At 41.9% G+C, this 17,249-nt stretch overlaps 1 protein-coding gene across 1 annotated transcript in view; it reads left to right on the top strand.

Annotated features, from left to right (window-relative positions):
• LOC125484720 (mucin-2-like) overlaps window positions 1–17,249 on the top strand; it is a 47,484-nt gene that overhangs the window by 26,679 nt on the left and 3,556 nt on the right. The window contains exons 6-13 of the mRNA XM_048604568.1: window positions 123–272; window positions 3,531–3,566; window positions 6,758–6,871; window positions 7,631–7,780; window positions 9,239–9,385; window positions 10,490–10,639; window positions 11,981–12,124; window positions 15,388–15,504. Of these exons, the coding sequence (XP_048460525.1) occupies window positions 123–272; window positions 3,531–3,566; window positions 6,758–6,871; window positions 7,631–7,780; window positions 9,239–9,385; window positions 10,490–10,639; window positions 11,981–12,124; window positions 15,388–15,504 (1,008 nt within the window). The remainder of the gene's footprint in view (window positions 1–122; window positions 273–3,530; window positions 3,567–6,757; window positions 6,872–7,630; window positions 7,781–9,238; window positions 9,386–10,489; window positions 10,640–11,980; window positions 12,125–15,387; window positions 15,505–17,249) is intronic.

Here is a 17,249-nt window from a genome sequence, read left to right as displayed (position 1 = left end):
TTCACCGACAGATGTAACACATAATAATTTCTACTCAGAATTTTAACTGATGACACGGCATGGGCCATTTAAGAGTCAATTCATGTTGAATGTCAGAATTAATTTTTATTTTAATTTCACAGCTGCTTCAACTGTTTCTACAACAGTTGCTACGGAATCAACTTCAACACCCGTGCAATCGACAACTACATTACCTATCCCTACATCTACAAGTGCAATAACAACTACACCAGAATCAACAAGCACGGAGACATCCACTCTGCCAACAACAAGTGAGTCCATTTCCTTCTGAAAAACTGTTTTCAGTTCTGTTAGAACAGGATCTGATAAGGTTTGGACTTTTCTCTCTTGAAGCTATTGTATTCCAATGTTTTGGGAAATAATTCCAATTCTAAAAACATTACCATCGCAGTTATTTTAAATGACTTGTTGATTCAGAATCACACCTACAAAAGCAAGATTGTTCAACTTCATTCCTTATAACAGATCTTAGCAAATTCATGACATGTTCTTGTTTTATGTTTCGAAACTCTTATCATACCGAGGTCACACAATAGTGCAGTCACATCAACTGATGCGAACTTTGATGCCTTGAATAGATTCAATTTCATCAATCCTGCTTCTGGCCAACTTTGTTTTGTAGATTTTTTATTCAAAGTGGACATCACTGGCCACGCAACATGGTTTACCAAAGTTAAGCGCAATCCTAATGAACAGAGAAGCAGTTTGATGTGATAAATGCATTTGCTCTGAAATACAGTACAGTAATTTATGAGAAGGTGGGCTACTTTTAATAGTTAGTGAACAATAAGGCAGGGCATAAAGTAAGGCATATAAAAACACACACCGACACCTAACCCTCCCTCTACTGACCCCTTCTCCCGCCTCCAACACACCTCCTCCTCCTGGACACCACCTCAAGGCCTCCTACCCTCCCTTGACCTCTTCGTCTCCAACTGCCGTCGAGACATCAGTCGCCTCAACCTCTCCACCCCTCTCACCCACTCCAACCTCTCCCCCACAGAGCATGCAGCCCTCCGCTCCCTCCGCTCCAATCCCAACCTCACCATAAAACCCGCGGACAAGGGAGGCGCAGTTGTAGTATGGCGCACTGACCTCTACATCGCCGAGGCCAGACGCCAACTCTCCGACACCTCCTCCTCCCGCCCCCTTGATCATGACCCCACCCCCAAACACCTAACCATCATCTCCCAAACCATCCACAACCTCATCACCTCAGGTGACCTCCCACCCATGGCCTCCAACATCATTGTTCCCCAACCCCGCACTGCCCGCTTCTATCTCCTTCCCAAAATCCACAAACCTGAATGCCCTGGTCGACCCATTGTCTCCACCTGCTCCTGCCCCACCGAACTTATCTCCAACTATCTGGACTCTATTTTCTCCCCCTTGGTCCAGGAACTCCCTACCTATGTCCGTGACACCACCCACGCCCTCCACCTCCTTCAGAACTTCCAATTCCCCGGTCCCCAACACCTCATCTTTACCATGGACGTCCAGTCCCTATACACCTGCATTCCCCATACAGACGGCCTAAAGGCCCTCCGCTTCTTCCTGTCCCGCAGGCCCGACCAGTCCCCCTCCACTGACACCCTCATCCGCTTAGCCGAACTCGTCCTCACCCTCAACAACTCTTCCAATTCCTCCCACTACCTACAGACAAAGGGGGTGGCCATGGGTACCCGCATGGGCCCAAGCTACGCCTGCCTCTTTGTAGGTTACGTGGAACAATCCCTCTTCCGTACCTACACTGGCCCTAAACCCCACCTCTTCCTCCGTTACATTGATGACTGTATCAGCGCCACCTCGTGCTCCCACGAGGAGCTCGAACAGTTCATCCACTTCACCAACACCTTCCACCCCAACCTTAAGTTTACCTGGACCATCTCTAATACCTCTCTCACCTTCCTGGACCTCTCTGTCTCCATCTCGGGCAACCACCTAGAAACCGATATCCATTTCAAGCCCACCGACTCCCACAGCTACCTAGAATACACCTCCTCCCACCCACCTTCCTGCAAAAATGCCATCCCCTATTCCCAATTCCTTCGCCTCCGCCGCATCTGCTCCCAGGATGAGGCATTCCACTCCCGTACATCTCAGTTGTCCACGTTTTTCAAGGACCGCAACTTCCCCCCTCAGTGGTCGAGAACGCCCTCAAACGTGTCTCCCACATTTCCCGCAACTCATCCCTCACACCCCGTCCCCGCAATAAGAACCAAAAAAGAATCCCCCTCGTCCTCATGCACCACCCCACCAACCTCCGGATCCAACGCATCATCCTCCGACACTTCCGCCATCTGCAATCCGACCCCACCACCAAAGACATCTTTCCCTCCCCACCCTTATCTGCTTTCCGGAGGGACCACTCTCTCCGTGACTCCCTCGTCCGCTCCACACTCCCCTCCAGCCCCACCACACCCGGCACTTTTCCCTGCAACCGCAGGAAGTGCTACACCTGCCCCCATACCTCCTCCCTCACCCCCATCCCAGGCCCCAAGAAGACTTTCCACATCAAGCAGATGTTCACCTGCACATCTGCCAATGTGGTATACTGTACCGTTGTGGCCTCCTCTACATCGGGGAAACCAAGCGGAGGCTCAGGGACCACTTTGCAGAAAACCTACGCTCGGTTTGCAATAAACGACTGCACCTCCCAGTCGCGAACCATTTCAACTCCCCCTCCCATTCCTCTGATGACATGTCCATCCTGGGCCTCAAGCAGTGCCACAACGATGCCACCCGAAGGTTGCAGGAACAGCAACTCATATTCCGCTTGGGAACCCTGCAGTCCAATGGTATCAATGTGGATTTCACAAGCTTCAAAATCTCCCCTCCCCCTACCGCATCCCAAAACCAGTCCAGCTCGTCCCCGCCTCCCTAACCTGTTCTTCCTCCCACCTATCCCCTCCTCCCACCTCAAGCTGCACCCCCATCTCCTACCTACTAATCTCATCCTGCCCCCTTGACCTGTCCGTCCTCCCTGGACTGACCTATCCCCTCCCTAACTCCCCACCTACACTCACCTTTACTGGCTCCATCCCTGCCTCTTCGACCTGTCTGTTTCCTCTCCACCTATCCTCTGCTCTATCCATCTTCTATCCGCCTCCCACTCTCTCTCTATTTATTTCAAAACCACCTTCCCCTCCCCCATTTCTGATGAAGGGTCTAGGCCCGAAACGTCAGCCTTTCTGCTCCTATGATGCTGTTTGGCCTGCTGTGTTCATCCAGCTCTGCACCTTGTTGTCTCAGTGAATTCCAATGGTAGTTGGCACCTCGAAGGAACAGAACCAAAGGAACTGCAATATGGCCAAAATATTTTCTATTTAGAGAAATCTTTGACATACTATCTGCCTGTTTGTCGCCGCTACGAATGCACTGACTCTTTCACTGAAACGGTGTAACACTTGATAATTTCTGCTCAGAATTTTAACTGATGACATGGCACGGTCCAGTTAAAATTCAATTCATGCTGAATGTCAGGATTAATTTTGATTTTAATTTAACAGCTGCTTCAACTGTTTCTACAACAGCTTCTACGGAATTTAACACTTGTACAATCAACAACTACAATACGAATTGCTATATCCACAACTGCACCAATAAGTACATTAGAGCCAACCTCATTTCTTAAAAGAGATTTTATCAAAATTCATGACATAGTCTTGAATTATGTGTCAAAACACTTATCATACTGAGGTCACACAATAGCATAGCCACGTTAACTGGACCGATTTTTAATGCTTTGACTAGATTCCATATCATCAATCCATGCTCTGTCTAAGTTGGTTTGGTAAATTTTTCATTTAAATTGGACATCGCTATGGCAGTTGGTGAAATTAGAATTCAATAAATAAAAGTCTGGATTCTGCAGCCTTATGATGACCATGAATTCATTGCCAATTGTCAGAACAACCCCTCTGGTTCACTAATGTCCTTTCGGAAGGAAACTGTCGTCCTTACCTGGTCTGGCCTAAATGTGACTCTCGACCTATAGCAATGTGATTGAATCTGAACTGACCTCTGGGCAATTAGGTGATGAACAATAAATGCTGCTTAGGCAGTGATGCCCTCATCCCATGAATGAGTATAAAAAAAATGTTATTTGGTTCTGTTCCAAGGGGATGCTAACCACCATTTCAGTTGATTGGCTATTTTTTTTTTCAACCTTCCTTGATGTGCCAGTATTTGGCTGGGCTGGACTTGTCCTTTTTTTTATGTACAGGACAATTTTCCACATCGTTGGGTAGATGGACAATTTAACAATTCACTGGAGAAAGAGGCTCTACAAATATCTGCACTGTCAGTGATGGAAGAGTGCAGCACATCAGTGCAAATGATAAGGCTGAAGCATTTGAGCAGTCTTCAGTCAGAAGTGCCACGTAGATGATCCATCTCTGCTTCTACTAGTGGTCCCCAGCATCACAGATACATGTCTAAAGACTCACTCCATATGATATTAAGAAACAGTTGGTGACACTGGATACTGCAAAGGCTATGGGCCCTGACAACATTCTGGCAATAGCACTGAAGACTTGTGCACCAGAACTTGCTACTCTCCTAGCCAAGCTGTTCCAGTACAGTTACAACACTGGCATCTACTGAACAATGTGGAAAATTACCCAGGTATGCCCCGTACATAAAAAACAGGACAAGTCCAGCCCAACCAATTACTGCCCCATCAATCTCCGCTCAATCACTAGTAAACTGGTGGAAGGTGTCACCAAAAGTGCTATCAAGCAGCACCTGCTCAGCAATAACCTGCGCAGTGATGCCCAGTTTGGGTTCCGCCAGGGCCACTCAGCTCTGGAATTCGTTATGACCTTGGTTCAAGCATGGGCAAATGAGCTCACTTCCAGAGGTAAGGTAATAGTGAGAGCCCTTGAGATTAAGGCTGCATTTGAGCAAGTATTACATCAAAGAACACTCGCAAAACTGGATTCAATGGGTATCATGGAGCAAACTTTCTGCTGGTTGGAGTCATACCTGGCACTTAGGAAATTTGTTGTGGTTGTTGGAAGTCAGTCAGCTCTGCTCCAGGACACTGCAGGGGTTCCTCAGGGCAGTGTCCTAGGCTCAATCATCTTCAGCTGTTTCATCAATGATCTTCCTTTAATTATAAGGTGAAAAGTGGGGATATTAGCTGATGATTGCACAATGTTCAGCACCATCTATAACCCCTCAGATGATGAAGCAGGTTATTTTCAATTGCAACAAGATCTGGACAATATCCAGACTTGGGCTGACAAGTGGCAAGTAACATTTGTGCACACAAATGTTAGGATATGACCAATAAGAAATAATCTAACCAATACTCCTTGACATTCAACGATATTATCATCACAGAATCGCCCACTTTTGACATCCTTGGGGTTACCACCGACGAGAAATTCAATTGGACTCACCACGTAAATACAGGGGCCACAAGAGCAGGTCAGAGGTTAGGAAAACTGTGGCAAGTAAATCATCTCCTGACTCCCCAAAGCCTGTCCACCATCTACAAGGCACAAGTCAGGAGCGTGATGGAATACTCCTCATTTGCCTGGATGAGTGCAGCTCCAACAACACTTAAGAAACTTGACACCATCTAGGACAAAGCAGCCTGCTTGATCGGCAGCACATCCACAAACATCCATTCCTTCCACCACTGATGTTTAGTAGCAGCAGTGTGTACTATCTATAATATGAACTGCAGAAATTGAACAAATATCCTCAGACAGCACCTTCCAAACCCAGGACCACTTCTATCTAGATGGACAAGAACAGCTGAGACATTGGAATACCACCACCTGCAAATTCCCCTCCAAACCACTTACCATCCTGACTTGGAAACAAATCGCTGTTCCTTCACTGTCACTGGGTCAAAATCCTGGAATTGCCTTTCTATGGGCATTGTGGGTCAACCCACAGAATGTGGACTGCAGCGGTTCAAAAAAGCAGCTCAGCACCACCTTCTTAAAGTCAACTAGGGACAGGTATTAAATTCTGACACCCACATTATACATCAAGTTTTCCACAATTGCCGCTGCTGAAACATCTTCTACACTTTTATAACCAACAGCTACAACACAAATCTTTTCATCCACAAATGCACCAACACGTACAGAGATTTCTATGTCCACATTTACAAGTGAAAAGACAGCAACAACCTCAAGAACAATAATTAGTTTGACAACAACAGGAATTAGAAAGCTGGTCTGTTTGTTAGCAACTGTTTCCTACTGATGATATCAAGCATTATCCAATTCATGCCACATTTTATGATTGAATTAAAAGTGGATTAGGCATTGTTGGCTCCTTATCACAACAAGTGAAATAACAACTCAGAGATAGTAAGAACTGCTGATGCTGGAGTCAGAGATAACACAGTGTGGAGCTGGAGGGGCACGGTAGGCCAGGCAGCATCAGAGAAGCAGGAAAGTTAATGTTTCAAGTCAGGACCCTTCTACAGAAATGGTTCCAAAGCCCATTTCTGAAGAAGGGTCCCGACTCAAAGCGTTAACTTTCCCGCTCCTCTGTTGCTGCTTGACCTGCTGTGCCCCTTCAGCTCCACACTGTGTTATCTATAAGTGAAATAATAATCTATGAACACTGAAGGCAGGCCCAATCAAAACTGGCAATCATTTTTCCAAGGGAACTAAAATCTTTCATGGAGGAGCTGCTGTTATTTTTTAAAAAACTTACAATTATTTTGTTTTTACAGCAACCTCAAGTGCTTTGACTCTTGCTGCTGAAACATCTTCAACACCTGTACAATCAACCACTACAATACCAATCACTACATCTACAACTGCACCAACAACTGCATCAGAACCAACAAGTACGGAGACTTCCACTCAGCCAACAACAAGTGAGTCCACATCCAACCGCACAACTGTATTCTGTTCTATAACAACAGAAACTAATAGGCATCAGGCCATTTCTGCAGCAGCTATTTTATTCTAATTACACGAAAAATAATTCAAGCCTACAAACATTGTCATTGATATTAAGTGTAATATGACTTGTTGCTTCAGAATCACAGATTGATAAACGACAATGACCACACTCATTTCTTAAAAGAGTTTTTATTATAAGTCATGATATTTTCTTGAGATATGTGTCAAACCCTTATCTTAGTTGCTACACAAAATCATGATGTCACATTAACTAGTTCCTTTATAATGCATAATCCAGTTTCTGGGTAATTTAGTTCTGTAAATTAGCAATTCAAAACAGTGAAGAGGCACACACAGAATGTTTAACAGAAGTTATGCTCACTTATAAAAAGACAAAACAGCTTTATTACTTTTAGATTAATCATGTCTCAAATGCACGAGGGCCATTGGTGTGACTGAAGGCTACATTAAAAGGAAGTGCATATTACTGCTGCTGAAACATTCTAGTTATGATGCAGAGAAGCTTGAACAACTGGTTTGCATCTCCTAGGAACAGTTCAAAATAATCTGCCAGATGGTTCATTATTTTATTGGAGTCTGTTAGCCCTTTCATGGCTAAACTGTCACGTGTACAATTACCTCTCAGGTTTGAACATCTCCCAATGGCATGGCACAGTTAGGATTCAGCTCATGTTGTAATTCAAGACTACCTTTTCATTTTTATTGCACAGCTACATCAAGTGTTTCTACAACTACTCCTACGGAATCATCTTCAACACCTGTACAATCAACAACTACAATACCAATCGCTACATCCACAACTGCACCAACAACTTCATCAGAACCAACAAGTACGGAGACTTCCACTCAGCCAACAACAAGTGAGTCCACATCGATATAAACAAATGTTTTCCATTCTATAAGAACAGGAACTATTAACATTTGAGACCTTTTATGCAGCAGCTATTTTATTCTGATTGTATAGAAATAATGCAACTCCTGCCAAAGTTGCAAAAACAACAGTGAAAAACATCATGCTTCAAAATTTAACTGATTGCAAATCATGATATGATATTACTCGATACCACAAAATGCTCATCTTTGTCAGTGTATTGTCTCATTAAATCATGTCCAGTGGCTCATTCTTTGCTGCCTTGATTAGATCCACTGTCCTGGATCAGAGTAGTGGATATTTTAGCTTCGTAAACTACTGATTCAAAGTTGAGGAGGATATACACACAAAGTATTTTACAGATGTTAGGCTATCTCATAAGAACAAGACATTAAGTGCACATTGATGGTCAAGATGGTGGCAGAGTAGGATGCTCCAGTCGGAGTCCCTCTGCTTGCCAGTCCCTTCACCTGTTTCCCCTCTTTTTCTCTCTCCTCTTTGTGGTTTTCCCTTTCTCCCTTACTGCCACGCACCACAGAGAGTGGAGTTGTGGAGCGAGTGGGCCGTGTCCCGCAACAGAACCAGCACGGGTAGCATGGCCTTGTGCTCTGGGACCCTCAGTGAGCCCGGGAGCAGCACTTGGGCTGCGAGCCTGGAGCGGCGTGGGGGGAATCCCCCGGAGCAGCTCGTAGGCAGTGAGTCCTGGATGGAGACACGTTTGAGGGACAATCCTTACCTTAGAACACTGTCATGTTAACCCCTTAGTATTTTCCTATTTTTAACTTATTTCCAACTCTGTAATTAAGCAACTACTTCTATTCCTCCGCTGTATCCAAGAATTGTACCTAGGTACTTGTACCTAAGATGTTGCCGTAAGTATGCAGACATTGTAAACGTTTTTCATTGTACTCCAACAATGGAGTACACATGACAATAAAAGGATATTGAAATTGATATTGACATTACTGGTGCTGAAACATTCTAGTGAAAACTCAGAGACAACTGTACAATTGGTTACCACAACCGAGGCACAATTCAAAATAACCTGCTGGATCGACTTTAGGTTTTGTTGTTAGCAAATCCTTTGATATCCCAACTGTAATGAAAAACAATACCTCTCAGATTTAAACATTTCACATTTAAACAATATGACAAACAAGAATTGAAAGCATCAGACCTTTTCTATAGCAGCAATTTCCTGCTGATGGGGTCATCAATAATCCAATTAATTCCTGATTTTATGATTGAATTAAAATCAGATTAGACATTGTTGGCTCATAGTCACAACAAGTAAAATAACATTACATCACATACAAATACAAAAGGCATACTGATTGAAATTGGCAACCTTCTATCTAAAGGAACTAAAATCTTGCTTTAATGGAAGATGATCACAGTTGAGCTGCTATTCTTTTTAAAATCCTTACATTGATATTGTTTCTTACAGCTAGCTCAAGTACTTTGACTCTTCCTGAGGAATCATCTTCAACACCTGTACAACCAACAACTACAATACCAATCGCCACATCCACAACTGCAGCAACAACTGCATCAGAACCAATAAGTACAGAGACTTCCACTCAGCAAATAACAAGTGAGTCCACATCAAAGTCAACAACTCTATTCAGTTCTGTAACAACAGGAACTAAAAGGGATTGTACCTTTCTCTGTTGCAGCAATTCTATTCTGATGGTTTGTAAAATACTTCAAATCATACAAAAATCAACATTGAATTTAACCGTTATATGCTTGTAGTATCAGAATCATCACTGGGAGATTTTAGTATAAGTCATGACATTTTCTTGAAATGAGTGTCAAAACTTTTATCTTTTGCAGTACACAAAATCACGTAGTCAAATCAATTGGTCCCATTTAATGCCCTGAATAGATTCACTGTCATCAATCCATGTTCAAGCTGAGATGGTTTTGTAAATTAGTTATTCAAAGTGGAGAACATGGCCAAGCAACATACTTGACCAAAGTTAGGCTCACTCCCACCAAAAGAATAGCAGTATTACAGAATAGATGCATTTTATCTCAAGTACATGATAGTAATTTGTGTAAAGGTGGGCTACATTTAAAAGTTAGTGCATATTGATGCTGCACATGAAGTATGTGGGAAAAAACTCAGAGAGAACTAAAATGGTAATTAGCACCTCCTGGGAACAGAACATATTTCCTGCTAAATGGATGCAATATTTTGTTTTTCGTGAAACCTTTAACATACTAACTATCTGAATGTACCAGCTATGAATACATTAACTCTTTCATGGATTGATTGTAATAAATAATAAATTCTGCTCATGGGCAGCACAGTGGCTCAGTGGTTAGCACTGCTACCTCACAGTGCCAGGGACCTAGGTTCGCTTCCACCCTCAGGCAACTGACTGTGTGGAGTTTGCACATTCTCCCTGTGTCTGTGTGGGTTGCCTCCCACAGTCCAAAGATGTGCAGTTTAGATGGATTGGCGATGCTATGTTGTCCAAGGATGTGTAGGCTTGGTGGATTACCTGTGGGAAATGCAACATTACAGGGATAGGGTATGGGTCTGGGTGGGATGCTATTCAGAGGGTCGGTGTGGACTTGATGAGTGGAATAGCCTGCTTCCACACTGTAGTGATTCAATGTTATTTCATTGGGCAGTTAAGATTCAGTTTCTGTTGTAATTCAAGATTAAATTTTGACTTTTATTGCACAGCTATATCAAGTGTTTCTATAACTACTCCGACTGAATCATCTTCAACATCTGTACACTCAACAACTACAACGCCAATCTCTACATCAACAATTGCACCAACAACTACATCAGAACCAACAAGTACAGAGACTTCCACTCAGCCAACAACAAGTGAGTCCACACCAAACTGCACAACAGCTTTCAGTTCTGTAACAACGGGAAATAATAAGTGTCATACATTTTTCTGCCGCAGCTAATTTTAATGCGATGATATGCAGTATAATTCAAGTCCCGCCAAAATTATCATTGAACGTAAAACAGATTACATTTCATTGTCTCAAAATCAGAGCCAGAAAAACATCATTGAAGAACATCATACTTCAAACTAGTCCTGACTGTAAATTGATGTAATATTGATAAATATGTCAATACCCTTACCTTTGTAAGTACATGTAGTCTCATTTACTAGTTCCGTTTTAATGCCTTGAATAGATTCATTTCTTCAAACCATATTCCCTTTAATTTTGTTTGGTAAATTACTGATTCAAAGTTGAGAAGGATGCCCACACAAAATATTTCACAGATGTCAGACTCACTCTCAATAAAAGAATATTTTCTTGCATAATAGGTACAGTATATCTCAAATGAATGAGATTCTTTGTATGACCAAAGGCTAAATTTATACACATTACTGCTCATGAAACAATCTGGTAAAAGCTCAGAAACAACTGAAGAACTGTTCTTCACCATCCAGGAACAGTTCAGTATAAGAGATAACATGGTGTAGAGCTGGATGAACACAGCAGGCCAAGCAGCATCAGAGGAGCAGGAAGGCTGACGTTTCGGGCCTAGACCCTTCTTCAGAAAATTTTTTTCTTTTTTTCTTGTTATCGCTACTATTTTTTGGTGTTAGTTGACCCTTTCATGTACTAACTGTCATACATAACAAATATTTTTCACATGTTAACATTATGGAATTGCATGGAATAATTAAGATTCAGCAGATGTTGTAATTCAAGACTAAATTTTTATCTGGTTTACACAAGTGCATCAAGCATTTCTACAAGTACTGCTGAAACATTGTCAACATCTATACAATCAACAATTACATTACCAGTCTCTACATCCACGACTGAACCAACAAGTACATCAGAACCAACATATTTCAACGCAGATATTAACATGTGAGGACACAGGAACAAATTCATTCACAGTGAACAGTTTGACAGCAACAGAAATTAGAAAGCATTCTTTTAACAAATATTTCCTACTGATTGTCTCAAAAATAGTTGATTTCATGTTAGATTTTGTGATTGAATTAAAAGCAGATTTTCTTCTTGGTTCATAATCGCGGCCAGTAAAATAACACATCAGTCCCAAAGGCATCCTGATTGGAAATACCAACTTTTTTTTCCAAAGAAATTAACATTTTGCTCTTCATGAAGTAAGATTATGGGTCAACGTTTGATCTTTTAAAGAAACTTTATGTTAATTTTTCTTCTTTTTGCCCAGATACCTCAAGTACTTTGACTACTCCTGTTGAAGCAAGTTCTTCACCTGTACAATCATTAAGTACAATATCCAACTTTACATCCATAACAGCACCAACAAGTACACCAGAACAAAGGATACAGAGTTCCTCTCAGCCAATAGCAAGTGAGACCACATTAAACTCAACAACAGTAGTTAGTTCTATATCAATAGTTATTAATATGCATTGGACCTTTTCTGTCATAGCTATATTAACCTGATGGTATTTAAATTCATTCAATTTGTGTCAAGATTATCATTGAATTCAAAATGGATTATGCTTAATTGCCTCAGAATCAAAGCTGGAAAAACAACATTATTCTTCAAAACTGTCCTGATCGTAAATCATGATATATATATGCTATAGCCATTACATTACATCTCCAATGCTTAGAATTCTTAAAAAGATTGAAGGTTATATTTAAGGGTAAGTCCTGATGAAACACTGTGGTAGTTACTCAGAAAACTGAACATTAGATTAGCATCTCCTTGGAATGGTTCAATATATGGCACAAAAAGAGAAGGGAGGGATGCTGTGATTATCCAGATATATATTAAGTGGGCAAGCGCTAAGTGAGCAAATGAGCATCCTGAGATGCAGCCTCATCCAATCCATGAGCTGGGTGCCTATCGCTGTTCACAAAGAGTCCCAGCTGCAGCCTTTTCAATGCTAATGTCTGGTAAAGACTGCAATGCAAGGATGTGCTTCCAGACCATGACCAGTGCACAGTACTAGTGCTAAGACATTTGTGGTAGGGTGGCTGATTCTGTATGCATATTAGAGGACCAATATATTCGACTGGAGTCTACAGTTCAAACCATAAGATGCTGTTGTCCAGTGTCCAACGTGGAGGTCATTTGGAACCAGTAACAAATTGAATTTACCAGATACACACTCTGGTTTCATTGTTGACCTTTCCCAATGTCTAGATTGTTTGGTAAACTCGGTCAGATGGGAGTCTGAATATTAATCAGGTAAGTTGTGGCATTACCGAGACAACATGAATTGGCATCCTACCACTGTGTGGCTAGACTCTCACCATACCACTTGTGAAAAGTCTAAAACATGGAGTGAGATAATATCCACATTGAAATGGACCTCACCGTATTTATTACCCGATACTGCCTCACATCCCACCCTAGTTCACGACGCTCAGGCCCCTATAAGATTCTGCCCATCATTTAATTCAATTCCAGTGAAGTATCATTCCCATCTTAACTGTTTAATTTCCTTCCAAACTAATAAGGTAGCAAGCATTTCTTTTCAGCTATTTTGCACCTTCATCAGATGTGATTCTTTCCATTTCTAAATCTCAGAGACACAAGAAATACAGATTAATTCATTGATTCTTTTCATTGAATATTAAGAGGAATCGAAGCTCATTTTAACCCCTTTCTATGGACTGTTATAAAAAAGACTAAAGACTTCTTTCCCATCTAAAGACTTCACAAACTAAATTGTCCATCTGTTCACATTAAAATTTTCTTTTGAACTGAGACCCGAACCTGCCCTCTGACCATTTGTCTTCCTGTAATTGTAAAAGTTCCACTTTGTAAATATTCAGCAGTTAAGTGCCCAATTAACTAATAGAGTCACTTTACTTAAGTCACATGCTTTCTTGGCAATAGTGTTTGAATCACTGCTTAAAAGTGACTTTCCGATCTTTTTAAAAGAATCACTTTCACAGAACTGACACCATGGGTTGAATTGTATATTTTTGGCTAAGTTCCAGTTATGACCGGTTTTTTTGGAGCCTATCTTGTGTGAGGCCAAGTGGGTTTTATTGCTATATCTAATAAACTTACATCATTTACTGCCTCCCCTACCCCATGGTACCCATGGCATCCATTCCAGCCCCACCTTACTGTGTGTCATTCCCAGAACAACTCACCACTCAGTGGATATCCATTGGCATCACTTGCACCTTTGCCATGTTTGAAAGGCTACTGTACACTTAGCAATCTGGTATTGCCCGTAACAGGCAACAATGGCATTGCAATCACAAAGCCATTCTCCACATTTGCTCATTCCTATTGCCCTTGAGAAGGTGGTGGTAAGCTGTTTTCTTGAACCATTGCAGTGCATATGCTATAGATATACTTATAGTGTCTCTGGGAGAATATTCTAGGACTTCGACCCACTGATTGTAAAGGACTGGTGATATATTTCAAAGTAAGATGGTGTATAGCTTGGAGAGGAATTTGCAGGTGGTGGTTTTTCCATATATCTGTTGCCCTTATCCTTCTAGATGATAGAGATTGCAGGTTTGCATGCTTCTATCTAAGGAGCCTTGGTGAGTTGTTGCAGTGTATCTTGTAGATGGTATACACTGCATCTGTAGCGGAGGAAGTGAATACTTGTGGCGCTAATCAAGTAGACTGCGTGTCCAGGATGGAGTTATATTTCTTGAGTGTTGGAGCAACACTTCATCCAGTCACGTGAAGAGTATTCAATCACACTGTTAACTTTTGCCTTGTAGATTGTGGGCAGGTTTTGGTATTTCAGGAGGTGAGTTATTCACCACAGAATCTCCAGCCTCTGATATGCTCTTGAAACAACACTTTGAAATTTCTAGAAACTTGTCAGGAAACAGGTCTTGACAAATTGGACATTTCCAAGGTGTTTACACATCATTTACACAATCTTGCACATAGTTAACTATCCTAAAGGACCCCTCCAGTCACCCTTGCCTATGATTTGTGACACTCACCCCCAAAGAATACTGAATTCAAAAGGATCCTTTTCTCCAAGGTCCAAAGTGTTCAAGCTCCAAGCTCCATATCCACAGGGGTACTTCAGTGGCCAATAGATAACCTGGCTATCTAAAAGCAATGCACTGAGAATGGACCTGCCCTTACCTGTTCAAATCTGTCCACTCCGGGTTCCAGATTTCAGGGATTTCAATGGCACACTTCTTTAAAGATGGTTAGTAATTTAAATGGTCAGCTGCTTCTGGAAGCTGTGCACACATGAACCATGGATCAGCCCCAATCTCACCCCTGTCCAAATGAGAGAGGGCGTGTCCATGGAGGGAACTTGTGCTTCCTGGCAAATTCCAGCATTGTTGCCATGGTAAAGATGCTCTCCATCCTGATGAAAATCGAGGCCAGAATAATCACAACCACAGAAACAGCTCATTTAGCACATCATGTCCATTTTCTGTTTTTATTACAGGATTCTATTTTGTTTTTATATTTTGCCATCATTTACACAATGATAACCAGGCTTACATTCACCATTTAAAGAACCAATGTACACCAGAATGTTTTGTATAGCATTGTACCATTTTATCTTATGTCTACCTTATAGTCAGGGAACTGAAATACTTGAGAAACATCCTGACAACAGTTTGTCTCAATCATTAATCACTTTTCCACATCATTTGCAGCACAACGCAAAGTAATCCTAAGGTTTACTGTCTCAAGTGAGGATGTGAATTTGGCTGATCAACTAATAAGAGAGAAGGTTCTCCAAAATCTTCAATTGTTCGCCCAGAAACTAATAGGTATGTTATGGAAAGTGTCCATGAAATGTGTATTTCTGTACTGTTAACAAACTCCTCTATCACTGACTGACTGAATGTCTTATGAAAATATATTTTACTTCACCTTATTTTGGGAACAGCTTTCTGACTAATTTCGTGGGGATGACTGAGATTAATTAGAACATTGAAGGAGAACATATTTTTATTCCAGAGAAGAGTAATTTTTAAGGTTTTTTTTACTTTATATATAATGAAAGCAATTATCATAGAAGCATAGAAACAGCACAGAAGGATTTCATTAAACATATGCTGCATGTGTAGCAGGGGGAATGGGTAACACTGGGTAAGCTTGCATCCATGGATATCAACACCTACCCCTTTCCCACCATTGGTGGGAGAGGGGCTGGGCAGCCTGCCCGTCATTGCGCCAATTGAGGTTCTCAGAATTAGTCAATTAATAGTCTGTTATGGGGTTTCTCTCTCAAGGCTGGTATTTTACCACTGGCAGCATGTGCCCAGGCTGTATAGCATCCAGCGGCCTTTTGTTGACCCAGGAAGTGGAGGTGCCAACTGCTTTTGCACGTAAACAGAGGCCCTCAAGGTGATATCTCAATACATGTTTGCCACACCCTACTTGAATAAAACTGGCTTCCCACTCCATTTGCTGGAACTGACTGGAGTGATCCTAGCAAATCCCCCAGTATCCAGTTCCATGACCACTGCGCCCAGTTGCACTACTGGGACTAGAGGACTGCTAGCCACTTGATTTGTACTCTGTTCTTGGAATTAAACTTCCTCCAGATGAGGGAGGGTGATTTGCTGCAAGCTTATTGACAGACTGATTGCTGTTAAATCAGTTCATGGCAATCTGGCTACATAAGGGAGGGCACTGCCCAGATTTTTCAGCTGGAGGTGCATTACCATTGACAGCATCAAGCCCTATGATTTAACCTGAAAAACATTGGCATCTTCATTATGAAAGAATGTCTCTGGATTGGACAGTTTAATATACTATTTTGATACTAGCAGAAGACCGCAAAACACCTGAGGTGAAATTAGTGTGATTAACAAATTCTATCATGCCCTCCACCCCTTCCAAACCACATGTGATTTCATCTTCCTCTCATGCCATTCCCATCACATCTCATTCCGTCTTTCCTATGCCAATCTTCTCAATATGCCATTCTCACCTGTGTGATTCCCACCTATGCAATCCCATCATTGTCATTACCCATACTGTACCCCCCTATTCCATTCCTGCTCATGTTAATTCCACCTTGTCACTGAGTCTGTGGTCAAATTAATGTACTTGTACTTAACCAATTCCATCATCTCATCTTTCCATCCCATGCTGGCCACTAGCATTTACTGGCAAACGTTTCAAAAGTTATCTAATTTAAATTCAATATAATTCATTATGCTTAAACTAAATGCAAGGCATTGCTGACCTACAAAATACAACAGGATCACTTTCATGGTTTCACTGGGATGAGTAAGTGGGATACCTTTTCAGTTCAATCCTGCTTCAATCCTAACTGCTGATTGCAACCAGTGCACAGCCAGATTTCACTGTTACCTTCCACAAGCTCTCGTGGCTCTCTGTATCAAAGACCTTTTTCAGGTCAATAAACCTAGTGAACAGGTCCATGTTCTGTTCTTGACATTCCTTGGTATTTCTCCTGAAGGTGTCTGTCTATAAACAGATCAGTATTTCCTTACAGAGATAGTAGGAACTGCCAATGCTGGAGAATCTGAGATAACAAGGT

Source organism: Rhincodon typus, chromosome 13 (genome assembly GCF_021869965.1).
Source record: "Rhincodon typus isolate 14 chromosome 13, sRhiTyp1.1, whole genome shotgun sequence".
In the NCBI taxonomy this organism is placed as follows: domain Eukaryota; kingdom Metazoa; phylum Chordata; class Chondrichthyes; order Orectolobiformes; family Rhincodontidae; genus Rhincodon; species Rhincodon typus.
The sequence above is the reverse complement of the archived record's forward strand: the minus strand, read 5'-3'. Positions and strand labels throughout refer to the sequence as shown.